Source organism: Barbus barbus (assembly GCF_936440315.1).
Source record: "Barbus barbus genome assembly, chromosome: 36".
Taxonomy (NCBI): domain Eukaryota; kingdom Metazoa; phylum Chordata; class Actinopteri; order Cypriniformes; family Cyprinidae; genus Barbus; species Barbus barbus.
The window spans coordinates 13,432,019-13,453,843 of record NC_136714.1 but is presented as its reverse complement, the minus strand read 5'-3'; the positions used below and the strand labels follow the sequence as shown (position 1 = coordinate 13,453,843).

The window sequence follows — 21,825 nt, the reverse complement described above, 5'->3', positions numbered from 1 at the left end:
ATTATTATACTGTAAAATAAACTATGTCTATATATTTTAAAATGTAATTTATTCCCGTGATGGCAAAGCTGAATTTTGTTCAGTCATTACTCCAGTCAATTCTTTATCATAATATGCTGATTTGGTGCTCAAGAATTGTATTATTATCAATGTTGAAAACAGTTGTGCTGCTTAATATTTTTTGGAAACAATGATAATTATTTTCAGGATTCTGTGATTAATAGAAAGATCAAAAGAAATATTTTAAACAAATATTTTACTTATAAGCCTTACTGTCAATTTTGATCAATTTAATATGTCGTTGCTAAATAAAAATATGAATTTCTTAATTTCTTCTTATTAAAAATTTATTAAAATTTATTTAAAAAGTTTTTCTTTTTTTTCTCTCAAAACATTTCAAGCAATAAAAACAAGCTTTTTCCCCCTCTTTTTTCCCCCAGTGACCATATTTTCAGTCTTTTGTGAATATCACTTAAAGGGCTAATTCACTCAAAAATGAAAATTCTGTCATTAATTACTCATCCTCATGTTGTTTCAAATCCGTAAGACCTTCGTCCATCTTCAGAACACAAATTAAGTACGAATCAGTTGCATTGCTGTCTATTCAGGGTCAGAAAACTCTTGGATTTCATCAAAAATATCTTAATTTGTGTTTCGAAGATGAATGAAGGTCTTATGGGTTTGGAACGACATGAGGGAGTAATTAATGACAGAATTTTAATTTTTGGATGAACTATCCTTTTAAACTAACTAACAACTATTATCCTCCAGGTAGTAACATAATTTTTGGTGGGAAAATAACCGCATACTATCAGACGACTTCAATTTCACATATATTTCATGTAATATCAATTTCAGGTCAGTCCTTCATTGACCAATAGGAAAGATCCAGCCATATTATCAGTTATAGGGTAAAATTATTGTGTGCAGTAGATACACTCACCACTGTCTGATGATTGACCTGTATGACCTCATCACCAGCATGGATTTTCTTACAGCGGTCAGCTAGCGACTGAGAGAGGGAGAGGGAGTAAGATATTGGATTACACATGGCAAAACACACAATTGTTTTTATGATTACATGTCCTTTCTTCAGCTGAACTGTCCATGCATGTCATATTGAGATTGTACTGACAGATTTAAAATGACCACTCACTCCCTCTGTAGTGCCCGTTATGACATGTAGGCCATCGTAGGTTGATTTGATGTACATGCCCTAGGGCAAGGAGACAGACACTTTAGAGCCATTGCCAGAAAATATCGGACACATACTGGGAAAACACTGAAAGAAGCTTGCTTGCTGACATGACATGCAAGCACAAATCCTCTCTGACACAGTCTCATAGAGCAGAGATATAGGGGGATAGACAGAGAGAGGGTGTGTGTGAATGTTTATTTTTATCTTTATTCAGGCTTATGTTACTGCCCGAAGCTCATACAAACACATCTACCAGAATACCATCATCAACTGCAGATGGGGTGAATTCGTCTGTCTGTCTATCCATCCATCCATCCATCCATCCATCTGTCTGGCCATCTATCCATCCATCCATCCATCCATCCATCCATCCATCCATCCATCCATCCATCCAACTGTCTATCCATCTATCTATCTATCCATCCATCTGCCTATCCATCTGTCATCCACCCATCCATCCATCCATTCATCCATCCATCTGTCTGTCTATCCACCTATCCATCCATCCATCTGCCTGTCTGTCTATCCATCTATCTGTCGATCAATCTATCAGTCTTTAAGAAGTAAAAATAAGTTCAATTTTGAATAATTTATATTTATAATTAATTGTACTGAATTAATGCATTAAATTAGTCTTAATGATATATTTATCACATCTTAAAGTCATTTTGTTACTTTACAAACAAATCTTTTGTAAATATTCTTTAAATTTTGCAAGTCTACATATTTTCTGTACAAAACTATTTGTAGTTTTTTTTTTATAAACTATTATAAAAAAATGTTTGGATAAATACATAAATATATATAAAAAAAACAATGCCCAGAACTTCTTTAACACTGTACATGTAAATATTTTCAAAATATATGCAAACATCTAGCTTGAAATGTCTTGAAGTTTGAGCATAAGGAGTAGAGTTGAGAAATCCAGGAATCCAGATACCCACCAGTCCCTCTGTGGACCTTATGTTGTCCAGCTGCACCACTTCCAGATGGGCGGCCTGGGACACCATGGGGTCTGAAGAGAGGGAAATGATGTGGTCACACACGCCTGAGAGTGTCTTACACTGAGGACAGATAGAAAAGAGAAAAGTTTAATAATTTGACATATCTTGACCAAGAGAGGCACAGAAAATGCTGCTGATGGGCTACAATATGCTGATGATTTTGTTGCATGTTCACCGTGCCGCTTCGTAAACACCATCTGCGCTGAGACCGAGTGTCGCCAGGATGCACCTTATTATAATGTAATCATGTGACCAATGGTCTCATGAACTTAATTCTCTATGATCTTGCTGTCTTCTTTGAATTGATACATCCAATCACGATTCTCCCTCAATCTGCTGCTGGTGACTAATCAGTGAAGGTGTTCCTGGTGTTGCAAACGGAAACTCTCTCTCTCTCGCTGTCACTCTCAGATGAAATGTGGCCTGTCCTGGTATTTATAGCAGAGAGCCAGCTGTACCTTGACTGACACTGCAGCATGGGCTAGACTCCACAAATTTAATGTGAATTTATTTCTCTCCCACTCACCTCACACACACACACACACACACACACACACACATACACACTCGCTCTCTTTTTCTCACTTCGACACAGATTTCTATTTTTGAACAGAGGAGCTAGATAAGGAGTTTTATGTAAATGAATCAAGAGGTTGTGTGAAAATAAAAGTCACTCTTACCACATGCAGTATCTTATTTTCTGTCTCATACACTGTGCCGTCCTAAAACGCAAGAAGAGAAAATATAATTTTACCAATTCCATTCCAATACCAGTACTTACAGTCTTATTATTGAAAGTCTAGACATATAACTGAAACTTCCTAATACATTTCATTCATAACACAAACAAAAAATACTGTATTTCTTAATCTTAATAGTTTTCAAGTAAAAAATATGCAAACATACTTTAAACATAATACATATTGTCTTATCTTGTCTTAAAATATTAACTTTAATAATGTTGATTAAATATTGTAATAGTATAATAGTAAATATAATTTAATATTAAGAATATACTGCATATTATTTATATAATATACTGCATATTATTTGTTAATTTGTAATCTTCTTCCATTGGATTTTTATATATTTTAATGATAGATAGATAGATAGATAGATAGATAGATAGATAGATAGATAGATAGATAGATAGATAGATAGATAGATAGATAGATAGATAGATAGATAGATAGATAGATAGATAGATAGATAGATAGATAGATAAATTGAATTGTTAAATTGCTAAATTATATTCGCTTTATGCTTAAAAGAACAAAAGAATTCTCAATAAAACTTAATTCGAAATAAATTCTCTAAAAACAAGCCTCCTAATGTAATTATTCTTTAATCTTTACATATTTTTACTGGAAAACAAAAAAAAAATACTAGTTGTAGTATAATGCTTTATAGTTAATGTGCATTCATGTAATGTCTTGAAACTTTGATTAATATACATTCAAATTTGAATCATCAGAACTATTATATAATATTTGCTAATGGCATATCAACAAAAGTTATAAAATACATCCCAGTTATGCGATACGAGCAAATTATATAATTTCTGCTCTAATGGGTAAACAATTTTGGGATATCTCAGATGGGAAGCTGAGCCTTGATTGTAGGACACTTGGAGAAAAAGATTTGCTTGCTGGCACAGAGTCTTGCATCTATCTGAAATAGCCAAAGGCAGCGTTCTCTGTCTTAAGCAGACAGCTGAGGAGAAGATGAGTCATCCTCCCACACTGAACCTGGTGCAATGCTTTTCCTCTTCCTCCTCTCATTTGCTCATTTCCTCCACTCTCCATCACTCTGCTTAACGGTAGTCTGATTTCCAGCCTGTGGGTGAAGGAGCTCGGGGAGCTTGAATGGCCGCACGCATGATTAATGTTAAACATATTGGGAATCTCCTTCAGCACGCAACCTACACAGCAGGCTGATTAAAAAGAGAGTAAATAAAGCTGAGCTAATACATTAGTGTTTAATTAAGAGAGAAGATTTTTATGTTAAGTTTGAATGTGTGAATGGCCCTTCAGAGTGAAGATGAAACAATAGGAGACTTGCAAGCTGTGGCATTTTCACACAGACAGACTCATTTCACAGCAAGTATCATTAAAAGCAAATTCTCCAGGCCTTCATATTTCTGTATTTCATATGTTCTGGGACACATCGCTTTTCTCCCACCTGGGACAGTCTGTCCTCGCCCTCAATGGCCCATGCCAGAGCAGCACTATTTCAATCCAGGACAGAAAATTGAGAGGGAGAAAAAACATCCATGGCCTCCTTCTAAAAAAATCTTCTGCCCTAGAAACTTTACCCTGCTTTCCAAGCATCCTCAAAAAGAGATTTCAGATCTAGAGTGCTAATACGGCATGACACTGGTGAGGGTGAAATGAAGAAAATTGACTAGGTCAGACTTTTGACTTTCGCATTTCTTTCGATAGATATGAGATTTAAAGGGACAGTTCACCCAAAAATGAAAATGTTGTCATACTTTTCTTGCCTTCATGTTGTTCTGACTGCCACAATAAACATCAATCCCAGCAACCCTCAGCAAGTTAAGGCTATAGTTTTAAACTAAAAAAAATTAAAAACAAACACAGATTTTTGTAAAAATACTGCTACTAATAATGACAAAGTAAATAAAAATAATAAAATGTATTTATGTATATGAATTAGTGCTGTCAAACGATTAATCGTGATGAAATAAAATAAAAGTTTTTGTTTACATAATATATGTGTGTACTCATATTTATTATGCATATATACATTTACATGTATTTATTTATATTTATATAATTTGTATTATATAAAAATTTGTTTAATATACAAATATACCATATTTTTCATAAATATATACATGCATGTGTGTGTATTTAAATATACATTATAAATATACACAGTACACACACATATTATGTAAGCAAAAAGTTTTATTTTGGATGCGATTAATCGTTATTAATCTATATCTGATATCTAGGTATCTATACACATGCATATTTGTGTGTATAATTAAACAGTAGACATTTTCATAATATATAAATAGTATGTATATATATTATATAGTATATATATATATATATATATATATGTATATATATATATATATATATATATATATATATATATATATATATATATATATATATATATATAGTATGTATATATCAATCAATCAATCAATCAATCAATAATAATTTTATTCCGCTCCTCACAGACAAATTTTCACAAAATAAATAAAAATATATACACACATATATAAAGGTAACTTTCTAATATATATATTAGTCCTGTCAAGCGATTGATCGCAATTAATCACATCCAAAATAAACGTTTTTGTTTGCATAATATATGTGTGTGTGTGTGTGTACTGTGTATATTTATTATGCATTTATAAACACACACACACATACAGTATATATTTTGAAAATATTTACATGTATTTATATGTATAGGTATATATTTATATTATTTATATTACAGATAAATATATTTAATATATAAATATACCATACTTTTCTTAATTATTAACATGTATGTGTGTGTATTTATATAGACAGAACAAATATACACAGTACACATACATATATTATGTGAACAAAAACTTTTATTTTGGATGTGATTAATCGTGATTAATTGTTTGACCGCACTAATATGTATATATATATATGCTTCAATGAAGGCAAAATGAAATGGAAGAAAGAAAATAATACAAGCGAATGAAGGACAATATTTTAATTTTGGGATGAACTATTCCTTAAAAAACACATAAAAGTGTTATGTAATAAGTGTTTGAGTCCATACCTGCTGAACTATTGTTGTCAACTCCAGACACAGCTGAATCACATTATTCCTGGTCATGGAATAGTCTGCCACGGCAGCGAACGGAGACCTGATGAAGAAGTAACACCTGCCATTAACCATAAGATCACTTCTAATCACAACCACGTTTTATGTCTAACCTTCCTTTGTCTTGCTGCACTGCCAAATGTGTCTAATTCAGGCAATGCAGAACATTCAGGATAAGGAATGAAAGCTTAAAGGAGGTGACCAAAGAAGGATGTGGAGAGGGAGGGAGATGAAGATTAACAAAAACAGAGAGAGACAGACAGAGCTGAAAGAGAGAGTAGAGAGAGGATTTCTCGCTCCAATGCACTAATTCACAGAGGCTCGGGCGGCAGGAGGAAGCTCTGCTCACGTGCTCCATCATACAGACTGCAAAGATCACTGTCTTTCTATTAACATGAAAGTCTTTCATTTAGACCAAGCTGCTTCCTTTTGTGGCCATAATAACTGATGCTGAACTTTCATCTTATTTTCTTTACATGCTACAAGCATATTACAATTACGGCATATCTTTTTAAATATACTACATGTATATTTATTAAACAGAATACACAGGGCTCAACAGTAAGGAACAATCAGGCCTGGCCTAATTTTATTTCAAATAAATGTTTTTTTTTTTTTAGCTTTCTATTCATAAAAGAATCCTGATCAAATATCATAGCTTCCACAAAAATATTAGGTCACACACTGTTTTCAGCACTGATTCTAGGAAATGTTTCTTGAGAACAAATCAGCATATTAAAATGATTTCTGAAGGATCATGTTACGCTGAAGACTGGAGTAATGGCAGTTGAAAATTCAGCTTTGTAATCACAAGAATAAACTACATTTTAAAATATATTCAAATATGATATATATATATCAGCATAAATTCCAACAAAAACGTTCAGTATATTACAAAAAAAAGTAACATAACAAACATACATGATCAGCACTATACAAGTGATGGATGTCTTCTTTCAATGTGTTTCATGACACATTGTCATAAATGGTGCAAAAAACAAGTTCTGCTTATAATTTCAGTCAACAACTTAATTTGTTTTATTTCAGTTCACACGAAACTTGTATGTGAACACTCCAAATGGACCATAGCAGATATCTACAACGCATGCAGTGTGACTGACCCAAGACATCGACCAGCAAAAGAACTAATCAACTAGTTGACTAGATGGTGCAAACAGTAATACAGAAATCTTCTCTACAGAAGAAAGCACAAGGGCATCCTTTATCTTAATGAGTGCACTGAGCGCACATATCTGACTCCAGGGTTCTTAGCTTACACTTTATAATAAGACTGTAACAAACGAATGTCGATCACCCAGGACCGCACTCCTGCTGTCATCCTGTCTGGAGAGGATAAATGAGGGAGACCCAGAGGCCAGGAATAATCTAGAGAGATACAGCATCAGATTAATTGCACTCTGGAATTATGAGTGTGCGGTTAGACAGGAAACTTGGCGTACTGCACTAACGAGGAGGTGTGGCCAACGAGAGCTTCAGCTGATGAAGGAATTAACACTACCTCGCGCACACACTTGAGAGATAAACAGAAGCGCTTAGCAGGCACGCTGGCCGCTTTCAGGGCCAGCTCCTCCAAAATTGAAGAGACTTACGTAAGCTCTTTACTCATCTTTTGTTTTTCAGCTGATTGCTTATGGGTGTTACATAAGGACATCAGCGTGATCGTGTCATCTGTGGCCTCTTGCATGACCTCCCTGATGAGTTCGAAACAATGGAGCCTTTTAGATGAGATGAGCGGTCATGTGACCGTACGCATGGTAGATAAAGGAATGGGATCAATGAGGCTGCTTTGATTGAACTTTGTGTTTGCTTGTAAATAAATACAGCAGCCCTAAAACACACTTTTGGGCACTTTGAATTGCCTTAAATAATATAAAATCATGTGGCATCTGCAAACAAATTATGCCAAGTAACTTTGCTTTTCTGAACCATTTGGGCAATGATTTTTTAGTGACGGTAGTTCCTCTCAAGATTACACAGAGGTCATAGCACAGCTAAATAATGATTAAATAAATTAAATTAAAATTAAATTTGTTTTTATTTGTCACATACACAATTATACAGAGTATAACCAGCAGTGAAATGTGTGCTCTGCATTTAACCCATCCAAGTGTACACTCAGTAGTGAACACACACCCGGAGCAGTGGGCAGCCAACGCTGCGGCGCCCGGGGAGCAGTTGGGGGTTCGGTGCCTTGCTCAAGGGTCTCACCTCAGTCGTGGTATTGAGGGTGGAGAGAGTGTTGGTTATTCACTCCCCCCACCTACAATCCCTGCCGGACCTGAGACTCGAACCCACAACCTTCGGGTTACAAGTCCAACTCTCTATCCATTAGGCCACGACTAACCCCACAACACAAATATTTATACAGTATCTCATTATATTATGTTCATCTCATTATGGACATTTTAGCATGTGTCAAATTTGTCTTAAATTTGATCAGCATATCTATTGTTTTATCATCAACAAAGTATTTTTATTTGTGCAAAAAGTGTGCTTGTGCTATCTTTCTTTAAAAGCCATTTTGAAATTTAGTATTTTATTATATAATGAACAATCATCCATAAAAAAATGTGGCTTCAGTGTCTTTAAAACCTTCGTTCATCTTTGGAACACAAATTAAGATATGTTTGATGAAATCTGAGAGCTTTCTGACCCTGCATAGACAGGAAAACAACTGACACGATCAAGGCCCAGAAGCTCTCAGATTTCACCAAAAATATCTTAATTTGTGTTCCAAAGATGAACGAAGGTTCATACGGAACAACACGAAGGTGAGTAATTAATGAGAGAATTTTCATTTTGGGGTGAACCAACCCTTTAACAATAGTACTGATGTCCTAATACTTTTAGGGCCACTATATATGCAGCTGCACTGTTTAATGAATGTAAAAATGTATCTGTACACATATCTGTGTTTGTTGTGGGCTGTGTTTGTGTGTTTTTGCAGGACTAACCTATCTAACCAAGCCAGCAGGCTCTTGGCGGTAGCGATGAGGTCCACTACAGTGGTCAGAAAGTCATTAGGAAGTTTTCGTGTGGCTCTGCCGTCATAGTGACCGCCCCTCCGTCGGCCCGTTATGAAGTTCTGCAGGTTCTTGGCTGATGCATTCAGCTTATGGGTCAGAGTCTTCAGGTTCTCTGTCTCTAGTCCATAGTTCTGTATAAGAAAGAGAAAGTGAGATCACAACCTCCAAGAAACTGCTAAAGACAAACATTTTGTAAGCAAAGGCATTTCCTATAAATACACTTTTTATGGTACTGCATGTATTTTGTGACAAATTGCTTGTGATGTTCCACATTTGTAAGTCGCTTTGGATAAAAGCATCCACTGAATGATTAAATATACATGTAAATGTAAATGAAACGGAGGGAGAGAATAAAAGAGATTGGGTTCACAAGTTAGGTCAGAGGCACTTTGTGATACAGCCCAAGTTTACTGGGAAAAAGTAGTTTGAGTGGTTTTAAATAATGGAGGAAAGAAACTGGAGAAGGAGAAAAGGGTAATTTAGAGGCACACAACTCATGGTATGTTAACACAATGTTGTAGTCCCAATGAAGTTTACTAAATTCGTTGCTATAAAAATATATACAGTCATGGCCAAAAATATCAGCACCCTTGCTAAATATGATCAAAGAAAGCTGTGAAAATTAGTCTGCATTGTTAATCCTTTTGATCTTTTATTAAAAAAATGCACAAAAATCTAACCTTTCATTGGATAATAAGAATTTAAAATGGGGGGAAATATCATTATGGAATAAATGTTTTTCTCTAATACACATTGGCCACAATTAACGGCACCCTTTTATTCTATACTTTTTGAAACCATCATTTGCCAGTTTAACAGCTCTAAATTTTCTCCTATAATGCCTGATGAGGTTAGAGAACACCTGACAAGAGATCAGAGACCATTCCTTCATCCAGAATCACTCCAGACCCTTTAGATTCACAGCTCCATGCTGGTGGTGCTTCTCTTCATTCACCTCACTCATTTTCTACAGGGTTCAGGTCAGAGGACTGGAATGGCCAGCAGAAGCTTGGTTTTGTGCTCAGTGACCCATTTTTGTGTTGTTTTTGAAGTTTGTGTTTGGATTATTGTACGGTTGGAAGATCCAAACATGGCCCATTATAAGATTTCTAACAGAGTCAGTCACTTAGGGATTTTTTATCTGTTGGTATTTGATAGAATCCACGATGCCATGTGTCTAAATAAGATATCCAGGACCTCCAGCAGAAATATAGGCCCACAACATCAAAAATACAGCAGTATATTTCATTGTACACATGGGGTACTTTTTATCCCTGTGTTCACCAAACCCATCTTGAGTGTTTGCTGCTAAAAAGCTCATTTTTTAGTTTCATCTGACCATAGAAGCCAGTCCCATTTGAAGTTCCAGTCGTGTCTGATAATTGAATATGCTGGAGTTTGTTTTTGGATGAGCTAGGAGAATTTTTCTTGAAACCCTCCCAAACAACATGTGGTGATGTAGGTTGTCAGTCCTCTGTCGTGTGTCTTGTGTTCCCGCCTCTTGTTTCCATATTTGGTTTGTATCCTTTCCTTGTCTAGTGTGATTATTAGTTCATTCTTGTCCAGCTGTGTTTGTCTCGTTATCTCTGATTATCCTGTGTATTTATAGTCCTGTCTATTCAGTTTGATTTCGTCTGGTCTACTTTAATAATTTTCACAGCCTTCTTTGATCATATTTATTTTTAATATTTTTTGTGGAAACCGTGATACTCTTTAGAAAGTTTAAAACTACAGCATTTATGCAAAATAGATTTTTTTGTATCATTATGTCTTTACTGTTACTTTTGATCAATTCAATGCATTCTTGTTAAATAAAAGTGTTAATTTCTTAAAAAAAAAAAAGTGCCCCAAACATTTGAATAGTAGTGTGTATCCATCAATGTATGTATTGATCTACTAATTTTCAAATCAACATTGAGATTTTAGGCTAATATTTAAATGAATGTATACATGTATATCTTTAATCTTGGCTGTGTTTTTCACCATTTGTAAATCACATTTAGCCTTCAATAGTACATTTTGAATGCATATAACTAGTAACAGCAACTTTCCAAACATATTTTATACATTATGCCAGATTTCAGATACATTTTTGGTATGTTGAAATTAATAGAAATATCATGTGGATAAGCATACATAAGATCTACATTATGCATAAATTACTGCTGGTATTGGCTTGTTAGAAGGCAGTGTAAAAATCATGATCAAACCCCTCTTCCCGAAACCCCCTTACAGTCATGTGCTGTGACACCACAGTACGGCTCTCCCAGAATGCCTTGCTTCACACAAAAGCCAGAGGGGGTTTGTCTTGCAATAGAACCAGCATGAGGGATAGATGAGTAATCATATTTAATGTAGCAGGGCTCCATGTTGGACAAACCCAGAGAAGCATTACATAAGAGGCTTTAAGGCACTAGCTGGGCTTAAGCACATGACATAACAAATGGTGGGAACAAAAAAAAAGAGGAATACGGGGGCCCAGTTTGTGAATGTATTGGCTAACATACCCCATTCACCCTCCTTTTTCTACCCGCTTCCTTCATCCGCTCAGGACTACTGTGTTCTCTCACACTTTTCTTCGCTCTCCCTCTGAGCCTTTCTCTCCTGTTTTAATTTGTTATCCTTCTCTCACCCGACTGCTGCCAGTTTTCTACCCACTCTGCCCACACAATCTTTCAGTTGCTGCACCTCTCTTTCCCTCCTTCTGCATCGGCGTCCTTATTTCTCTTGTACCCCATCAGAACAGCCTGGAAACCGTGTGCAGGATGACAGTGGGAAATGGAGGGATAATCCAAAGGATTTTCAAGGATTTATAGTGTTTGTTTTGGCTATTATTAATTGCACAGGATGCAATTACCATAAACATACAGGCGGCGAAAACAGAGTCAGGTGCTTTAGGAATAAAGATAAACATATTGTACTTGATCAATTTGGGTATTTTAATACGCAAGTATCTACTAGAGAGAAAAAAACATGTTGATGACACATTTGGATGAATACTTTAGCCCCTTGCCTTCCTAAGTGTATCTTGATGCATCTAAAAGTATTCTGATGATAGGAAGAAAAAGTAAATATTTTTATAATAATTTATTTCTGCATACATGCTATTTTTATTCCTGTTGGCAAACAGAAAATATCACTGTGAAAAAATATTATAAATATATAAAAATATTATACGGAAAAAAAACGTAAAATATATTTACTTTTTTACCCACCATCAGTACACATTATATGTATGAACCTGAAGAGAAACTTTAAACGATGGCTGTGAATAGAAAAAAAAATGTGAAAATGTTCTGACCAGTCTTTAGAAAGCAGAATGAAAATGTAATAATGTCAAATTCTGTATGTTTTAACGATTAATCGTGATTAATCGCATACAAAATAAAAGTTTTTGTTTGAATAATATATTTGTGTGTTCTGTGTATATTTATTATGTATATATAAATACACACACATACAGTATATATTTTGAAATTATTTACATGTGTTTTCATGTCTACATTTATATTTATATAGTTTATATTATAAATAAATATATTTAATATATAAAATAACATATTTTTCTGAAATATATATATGCATGTGTGTGTATTTATATATACATAATAAATATACACAGTACACACATATATATTATGTAAACAAAAACTTTTATTTTGGATGGGATTAATCGCAATTAATTGTTTAGATTGTAGACTCGGAAGTAAACGCCCACTGCTATTATTGGCTAATTTATATTCCTACATTCCTAATAGATGAGTGCTGCTGTGATTTAAGTTAAAAACACATAAATACTCAGGGCATATCAAACAATCTGTAAAAACAGACAAAGCAATAGTGACCACATAATAAAAACAGTTACTCACACTTGTGTGTTGCAACATTACTGTCGAATCCAATATAGTTGGCACAGGATTGTTTTTTGTTTCAAACTTTCTGAAAATCCAGCGTCAAATTGTGCCTTATTTGTAAATGAATCCGTGGTCAAATGAAGTGAACAAAGGACCAAGTTCTTATTAAGTAGTAAAAATAAAGTTTAATCAAGTGAACAAAGGACCAAGTTCTTATAGTAAAAATAAAGTTTAATCAATTAATGTTCATCGTTTGGTTTCTGTGTAAAACTGCGTTTACCACTTTTGTTATTTACCTACTATGTGTTCTTTACCTATATATTGGTGGGCGGGGCTAAACAGGAAGTGATGTACAATCGGTGGGTGGGGCTACACAGGCAGCTATGTAGAAGCAGGCACTGATCTTCTTCTGCGGAGGCGGTGCTCATCCACACTATTACATCATAGTGTAGGCAACAGGCAACACTGGTCCTGGAGTGCCGAAGTCCTGCAGAGCTAAACTCTACAGGACAGTTGTATGTTTTTTTCTGATTTGTTAATCACTTCATTTGTATTTCAGTTTATTTAAGTTTACAGTCTATTATCTGTCATGATAGAATTTTCTTTTTAATGTTAAAACAAATATTGGATTCAGGCAGAGGTTTCATATGTACAGCTTGCTTGTATTCATGTGCTCTTTATGTGTTTATTTTGAATTATCCCTGTCAACGTCAAAAATCTAAAACTATTTGATTTATACTTTGAAAAACCCCTGATCTATAGTGCAAGGTGAATGTAATATAAATGTAAATAATACAGCATATACAATACACTCATTGATTATAACACAGTTGGAATGCTGTATTGACCAATCTGCATCCAGATCTGTAACTATGCATTTTATAATTGCTATTATGCCATTTCATTTGTGTTATTATAAAAACAATACCGCCATTTCAACAAGATGCTATAAAACCCACTTATAGTTTGAAATTATCATTTGTGTCGGCGAGAACACAATGCACCTGTGTGTGTTTGTATATTTGCTCACCAGTGCGCACAGCAGATCCACAGCCTCCAGAATGAGTTCCTGGTGGCCGATTCGAGAAACGGCCAGATCCTCCAGCTCCTGATGGGTGATTCTCAACAGCTGTTCACCGCCCACCTTTTCCTGCTCAAAGTTCTTAATGTACTGCTGCAGACAGTCATCCAAACCTTGAAAAGAGTAACACACATCATTCAAGCTTCTAGAGCATCTTTGATACAATGTATAAATTTACATCACAGTTTAGTTAATCTGAGTTACAATCTGATTAAATAAAACTAAAACAGAGATTATACGCAACTATAGCATATATGTCTCCCAACATAGGAGTGTGGGAGCCGACTGCGTGTTTACGTGGTGGCCCTCAAAAGAGTGTGTACAGCACACATAAAAAAGCTCTCCAGGACAGTAGTGAGGGACTGGGAAAGTCTTGGCACACAGCTGTTTAAACAGGCCTCATTTTGTGGACAGGCACAGACCGAGACACAATTTCGAAACGCTTTGCTGTCATGAACAGAGGTCAGTGGACTTCAAGCCTTATTGTTACTAATAAGGGAAGACCTGTTTGGCAAGAGCTAGCTGTTGTCTGGGAAACACATGCCTCCCCCGTGCCCCCTACCCTCCTATACTGATCCTTTGCAATTGTTTTCTTCTCCCACAGATTCACACAAAACAAAACATTATATATTTATAGAAGAGAGACAGAAATTGTTTCACACATTCAGATAAACCAAAATAATTAATGGTGTATATTGAGATAATTTATGTACAAAGAAGCAGGTAGTTATATAGTGTATTCCAACTATTCTTAGGACCACAGGCTGCAAAACGTGCAAATAAAACGGTCTCAGATGAAACAAAAAATCAAGAAAATAATATAAACTATTGTAAAGAAAACCTTGTGAGCATCCATATGCAGTGGTGTTTGTTACAAGAATGCATCAGCATTTCAACAAACTTAATGTCCAATTCATGAACATTTTTCAGGCAAAAAGATTCACAAAAAGCCTCAAATTTGTTTATGAGCAAGCGATTTGAATCAGATTCACTCAGTCAGTGAGACTCCCTCACTGAACCGCAAGTGCAATTAAAGATATAAAAAGGATAACTTCAATTAATGAATAGTATTTTAAATTAAATATTTTACATAAACATTCCTGGGGGTCAGGCCGCAAATTCAAAGCAACAAATAAATTATTCAGTGCAATCAATCAATCAGTAAAAACATAATAATAAAAATAATAATAAAATGACACAAACTCTCATCAGAAAAACTTTGCAAGCATCCACAAATAATGCACGTCATGTTTGATTCAGTTTAAAAAGACTAATGAAAAGGCCTTTTTTTTCTTGTAAATTAATGGCTTGAATCAGATTCACTCAGTCAGTGAGTCGCAAAACGGGTTCACAATTGACTCACTGAACTGTGAGTGTAATTAAAGATACAAAATGTGTAATAAATCAATTAATGCTATTTTAAAAAAAAGTGAAATTTCACTAAAAATATTATTGGTAATTTATCAACTAAAATGTAACTTGGCTCCTAAATTTGATTAATATATATATATTTTTTTTATTGTTGTTGTTTTTAATTTCACTCTGTAGGTTTGACTTTTTATCTCCTTTAATATGTATGTGATTAGTTCTATAGAAAATGGTATTCAGGTCCTTAACCTCAGCATTTTCCATGTTCACTTCCTCCCAGCTTCCTCCTTCTGTCCTCAGCACTATTAATTTCCTCTCCACCTCCCTTAAATTCCCTCACAGACTTACGTTTTCTCCTCCATGACTTTTCTGACTCTTTTATATTATTATCTGCATGCTCATTTCACAACAAAAGACAAGGTTGCAGAGCATGTAAAATATCCCTTTCATCAAATCCCCGATATTCATCTCTATGTTGCATACATCTAATGGACCATGAGGAGACAGTTCAGATACCGGCACGATTCAAAACTGCTGAAAGTGAGCGTTTTGCGGCTTAGCATGCAATTTGAGGGCTTAGCAAATCCGCTTCTTTGCCAGGCTGATCTAAACTCGTTCCAAATGAAAGAAATCATCACGTTTGTCGCTGCACGCTGCTATAGAGATGGTATAGGGATGGCAAGAGTGTTTGAGTAGGACCTCATTACCAAGACAAAACTGGCAGTGAGATGAGAAGCTTATATATGGGATTTCTGTTTGAATAGACCAATAAATAAAGAAAGAAACATCTAATACTTACATCAATAGACTATTCAGAGATTTCAGCTTTTGTGTGGAATTTGCATTGTAATGCTAATGAAATATTATAGGAATATTATTATTAAGACTCTCAATAGCTCTACTGAGTAGATATATTTACCGTGACAGATTCACAACAGAAACAAGTCAGGAAAGGCAAGGCATTTTTTTTTTTGTTAGAAGAACTTAATAATTAGAAATAGCAAATGAAACCAAGTGTCTTTTTAGCAGTAATCTCTATAGCGAGTGCTGCTCTTCCTGTGGCTGTCCGGCTCACACAGCGCCAGTGTACACAAACAGTAAACTCATTGATTAGGAGGACATTAATCTGCTGTTAATTGCAGCCGCTGTGGCTAAATTGTGTTAAATACTACAAAGAGGAGTGCTGCACGTTCATCTGGGACCATTAATCTCTGTCAAGCGAGGTGGGTGGTCGGCCAACAGTCAGAAGCGAGGAAGATGCAGCGAGAGGGTGAGAGAGTAAGTAATGAGAGAAAGTTGTAGTGAAGAAGAAAATCTGATCGTATATCTTTATAGTATGTTGACTAAAGCGGCTTAGAAGCTGGTCCATTTCAGCCATGACCTGAAAACCTCTAAACTGTCCTCAATCCATCATTTGGCAAACGGTGTGGCCCAGAACTGAAAGAGGGATCAGGAGCTTCGTAACTCTCTAAGCAATGGATGCTTGCTCGAGATACATACAGATAAAATGAGTTGTAAAATAAAAATGCTTTGTAGATATCAAAAGGTTATTTTATCCAAAAGTGAAAATTTGTTGCTTTCTGTGCTGGTTGCTCTTTCCATGCAATGATTGGAGAAGGGTTATTAGTACCTTTAGATTTGGGAACACATATTCACTATAAACTAAATATCTTCCCTCAATAAACTCTCAGTTTGCTGCTTAATAAGAAGTTGTTGCAGTAGTGGTCATGCAGAATTAAGGCATTAATATATGTTTTATAAGTACTAATAATAAACAGCCAATATGCAAGTAATATGCATGCTAATAAGCAACTAGTTAATAGTGTTCCCTTATCTAAAGCGTTACCAGTTATCTAAAACTAAAACCATATGTTAACTAAAAATAATATATATATATATATATATGTTTAAATTATTTCAGCTACAACATTTTAGCAACATAACTGATTTTAATTTAGTTTAACTTGATGCACTAAAATAACTAATATTAAAATAAAAATTCATAAAATCTATATAGACAGGGGTGCACATAAGTGGTGTGCAGGTTTGTATGTGCAACAAAAATAAAAACACGTGCAGGATAAATAAGTTCAAACCGCTCATTTGAGCACCCTTGTTCAAAAGTAGGGGTGGTGATGGCGCAGTGGATAAGACACATGCCTTTGGTGTGAGAGACCTGGGTTCGAATCCACTGTGAGACACCAATGTGTCCCTGAGCAAGACACTTAACCCCCTAGTTGCTCCAGAGGCGTGCGACCTCTGACATATATAGCAATTGTAAGTCGCTTTGGATAAAAGCGTCAGCTAAATGAATAAATGTAAATGTAAGTACTACAGGTTTGGAACTATATGAGCGGAAGTAAATGTTGACAGAATTTAAATTTTGGGGTGAACTATTCCTATTGAGGACACACTGCTGTCCCACTTCCAGACAGATAATGTTATTTCTCTGGGGTATAATGCAGGAATCTGTCTGATATTTGCACACTGCTACACACAGCTACTGTAGTTATTTTACAGTGTCTGTCAACAAACAGCATAGAAGGCTGTGTCTGGACATACATGTGAAATCCTGTTGAACTGTTTAGTTAAATAGATTAATACAACGTGCATTTGATCAAGGCTGTATTTGAGCTACATTGTGTGCAGTTTTATTGGATTTACTGCTATTATTCTGCTCAGAATGCCCATGGCACCACTCAGAAGGGGGCGCAGGAGTGAGTCACAGGAAGCATTGAGGGGGGCAGGAAAAAAAGAGCATTGAGGGAAGGTCACAGGGTTCTTCTGCGCTGGGAAGGCTGTTGTTTGGCCCTCAGTGGCATCACCTGGGGGCATCACCACTGAACCGTATGCTAATGTTAGAGCTGCAACATGGTAATCGCAGTGTGCTAGGAAACCTGTAAATATGGGAACAGGAAACACTGTGTACATTATGGATTTATACAGAGAATGTGAATACAAAAATATTCAAAACTGTAACAGTTACTAGATAAAATCTTTTGCTAGAGATTTGGTGCAGCGGTAGCGCTCATGCACTTGACACATTAGGGACAAAGCACCCACTTGGTTGACATGTGATTTGCATCCAAACCACAACATGACCTGATCCCATTAACCCCTCGCCTCCACCAGTGATTTCCCCTTCACTGTACTACCCCAAAGAAGTCAAAAAATAAAAAAAGTTCAGCTTGTTGTTTGCTGCCTGTGAAGCCACTGACTAAAAAACATCACATGTAAAAAAAAAAAAAAAAAAAAAAAAAAAAAAAACTGATAATGTAAAAATTTTAATTTTTTAATCATTACCATGTACACCGAAAAATATTATAAGTTTGTTTGGTAAAATATACTATCATTCAAGATTTTTTGAGTCTCTAATATTCGCCAAGGCTGCATATATTTGATTAAAAAAATGCAGTAAGATTGAAAATATTTTTACAATTTAAAACCATTTTTAAAAATGTAATTTATTCCTGTGATGACAAAGCGGAATTTTGAGGCCATGAAGGTGCTGCTTAATGTTTTTGTGGAAACTGTGATTTTTTCAGAATTCTTCAATTAATATAAAGTTCAAATGAACAGTGTTTATTTGAAATTTAAAACTTTTGTAACATTATAAATCCACAATTCTGTCATGAAACAGTCTAGATGGCACAGTCCAATAGGTCTAACTCAATCTGACATAATGACATCATCACATGGCGAAAGCTAATTGGTTCTTTTTGTATCAGCAGCCAATGAGCTTGCTGCTTAACATTCAAATACTTCCCTAGTGATTGCTGTAGCAGTTGCAGCGCGCTTCTGAAACCCTCCACTTTCCCCAGCTCCACCTGCATAGATCTGCTACATGGTGGTTCATGTAAGCTATGTATGGGGGGGGGTATTTCATATAGCCTATTTTATATGTGCAGCAGCAGTATTTTTTACATGCTCACAGCAGCATGTTGTGGATGTATTGGCAGTAGCAAGTCTTGCTACTTGCTCTGCCGCAGCAGCAGCGTAGCAGATCTATTCTGCCAAGACCAAACACATTAACATTGTCATATACATTACTATGCCAATCCCTCCAAGAGTTGTCATGACAGAAATGTCTTCACTGTCACTTTCGGTCAATTTAATGCACCCTAGCCGAATAAAAGTATTAGTTTCTTTCAAAATCATAATAACTTCAAACTTTTGAAATGGTAGTATAAGTAAAATATACAATTTACCTAATAATAATTTATAAAAAAAAAAAAATTAAGTGATAAGTTTATTCTTATTTTTATGCACATTTATGTTTCATTTAATATTTACATATTTTATTGTCATATGGCTTTTACATGTTTAATTAATAATGAACTCATGAACTTCAACGCAAAATGTTTACTGTGACCTTTATTATAATGACAGTACATTTTCAGTGCGTTTTAACATGCAAAGCAGCTGCTAACTATGATAAAGATGGAAACGGTTATTGTGAAATATACACTTACAAAAATCCTCCAGTAATGTACAAAATGTAAAATAGTTGTACAATTACTAACTTAAGAACAGACAAAAACCAAGGGAAAACTCAGGACTTATAAAGGGGCTGGAACAAACGAGAAAACAAGATAATTAAATCAAACACAGGTGACGGGGATGATAGATAATTAACTAATGACAGGAAGAACCAAAAATGGGCAAAAGGAAAACTCAACAGAAACAGGTTACACAACCAAAGCTTCCAGTTTTATTTTGTTTTGTTTTTTTAACACTAATTTCACTAATTGTTTACACATTACCATCATAAAACTAGTTACAGGTTGGGTTTTAAAACAGGGCATGAGTATACGCATGGCACAGAATTGTTTGGCAGAAGTGGATGCATGACACTAACAGTTGCTTTTCTTCAGATATTTCTCATACATTTAATTGTATCCATATGCCAGTTAAATATTAAAAAACCTAGCTTAGTAATCAACATGTGCCTTCAAACATTTCACGAAGGATGTCAAACACGCAAGCCACACCAACAACAAACCCAACATGCAAAGCTTATATACAGGGAAATATGCTTTGCAGCTGGGAATGCAGGGCTGTAGACCTAGGCAGAAGTCAAATACATAAAGATTGTTCTGAAGAGATGCACTTTCATAAATACAGCACACAGGGGCGTAGCCATAATTTCAAAAGTGGGGGGGACGGAATGTCTAGTGTTATACCGGTTCTTTTTTTTTTTCAGTTAACCCTTGTCTAATTGACAGGTTTTATTTTTAATCATACCTTTTTGCTTAATATGCTTTATGATTATATTGTTATATATGATTATAAAACAGAAGGAAAGAGAGAAAAAAATAAAGAAATACAACAGCTTGTCACTGGGACAGTACCATTAAAAGGACATCTTTGTACATTATTTACCCCAAAAAGTTTCATAGTTGTACATTACGGTACTCTATATGTGCACCTTTTTGAGTATAAGTTACAAAGATGTCCTTATAAGGGTACTATTGTTTATATATTTCAGATTGTATTTTGTGTGTGTTTGTAATGAGGACTGGAGCGTGACAACAGGGATAAGATCCAAACGCAAGCTTTATTATACAGATCGTGGTCAAGGCAGGCAGGGTCGATCACCAGCAAACAATAACATCCAGGGCAAGGCAAGAGAGTAAACAGAAACACAGGCAATGGTCAAGGCAGGCGGCAAACAATCAATAACCAAGAGAACAGTCCAGAGTCCAAAACACAGGCAAGGCAAAAACAAGATAATGACAACGCTCAGAAATGTCCAGATACAGCGGAACAAGACTTCGCAAAGGCCTGTTTGGCATGGCCCTCTTTATATGGCCGCCAAACAGGAAGTAACCATAGAAGCAGAGGGAGCAGTAACAGTCTGTACTAGGGCAAGAGCTCCCTCTGCTGGTGTGGCGTTACAGAATCCCCCCCTCAAGGAGCGACTCCTGGCGCTCAAAAATAAACAGTCCAGGAGGGTGGTGGGAATGAAGTAGACCAGGGGGTGGGACGGAGGGCCAGGTCCATGCAGAGGGAGTGGACCTGGATCATGGAGCAATGGAGGACCTGGATCATGGAGCAAAGGCAAACTGTGGTACAGTGGAGCATGTGTCCATGGTGGAGTCGACAGGTTAAGCCATAGCAGAGCTGGTAGGGTAGGAAGCCATGGTGGAGACGATGGGACTGGAGCCCACCAGGGCGAAGCAGACGGGACCAAATCCCACCAGGGCGGATCAGACGGGGTCAAAGTCCACCAGGATGGAGCAGACGGGGTCAGAGCCCACCAGGGCTGAGCAGAAGACCACCATGGCGGAGCAGATGACCAGACCGGAGCAGAGGACCACCACGGCGGGGCAGACAACCACCAGACTCGAGCAGGAACCCATGACAGAGACTGGGATCTGGGGAGAACAAGGACCGACAACACAGAGAGAGCAGAGACAGACAACAC

General features: G+C 35.9%; 1 protein-coding gene across 1 annotated transcript in view; it reads right to left on the bottom strand.

The window, feature by feature from the left end:
• cnksr2b (connector enhancer of kinase suppressor of Ras 2b) overlaps positions 1-21,825 on the bottom strand; it is a 46,169-nt gene that overhangs the window by 15,512 nt on the left and 8,832 nt on the right. Inside the window, exons 2-8 of the mRNA XM_079395452.1 lie at positions 13,980-14,143; positions 9,024-9,226; positions 6,004-6,109; positions 2,883-2,924; positions 2,143-2,262; positions 1,157-1,216; positions 944-1,012 (exon numbers count right to left, since the gene is read on the bottom strand). Of these exons, the coding sequence (XP_079251578.1) occupies positions 944-1,012; positions 1,157-1,216; positions 2,143-2,262; positions 2,883-2,924; positions 6,004-6,109; positions 9,024-9,226; positions 13,980-14,143 (764 nt within the window). The remainder of the gene's footprint in view (positions 1-943; positions 1,013-1,156; positions 1,217-2,142; positions 2,263-2,882; positions 2,925-6,003; positions 6,110-9,023; positions 9,227-13,979; positions 14,144-21,825) is intronic.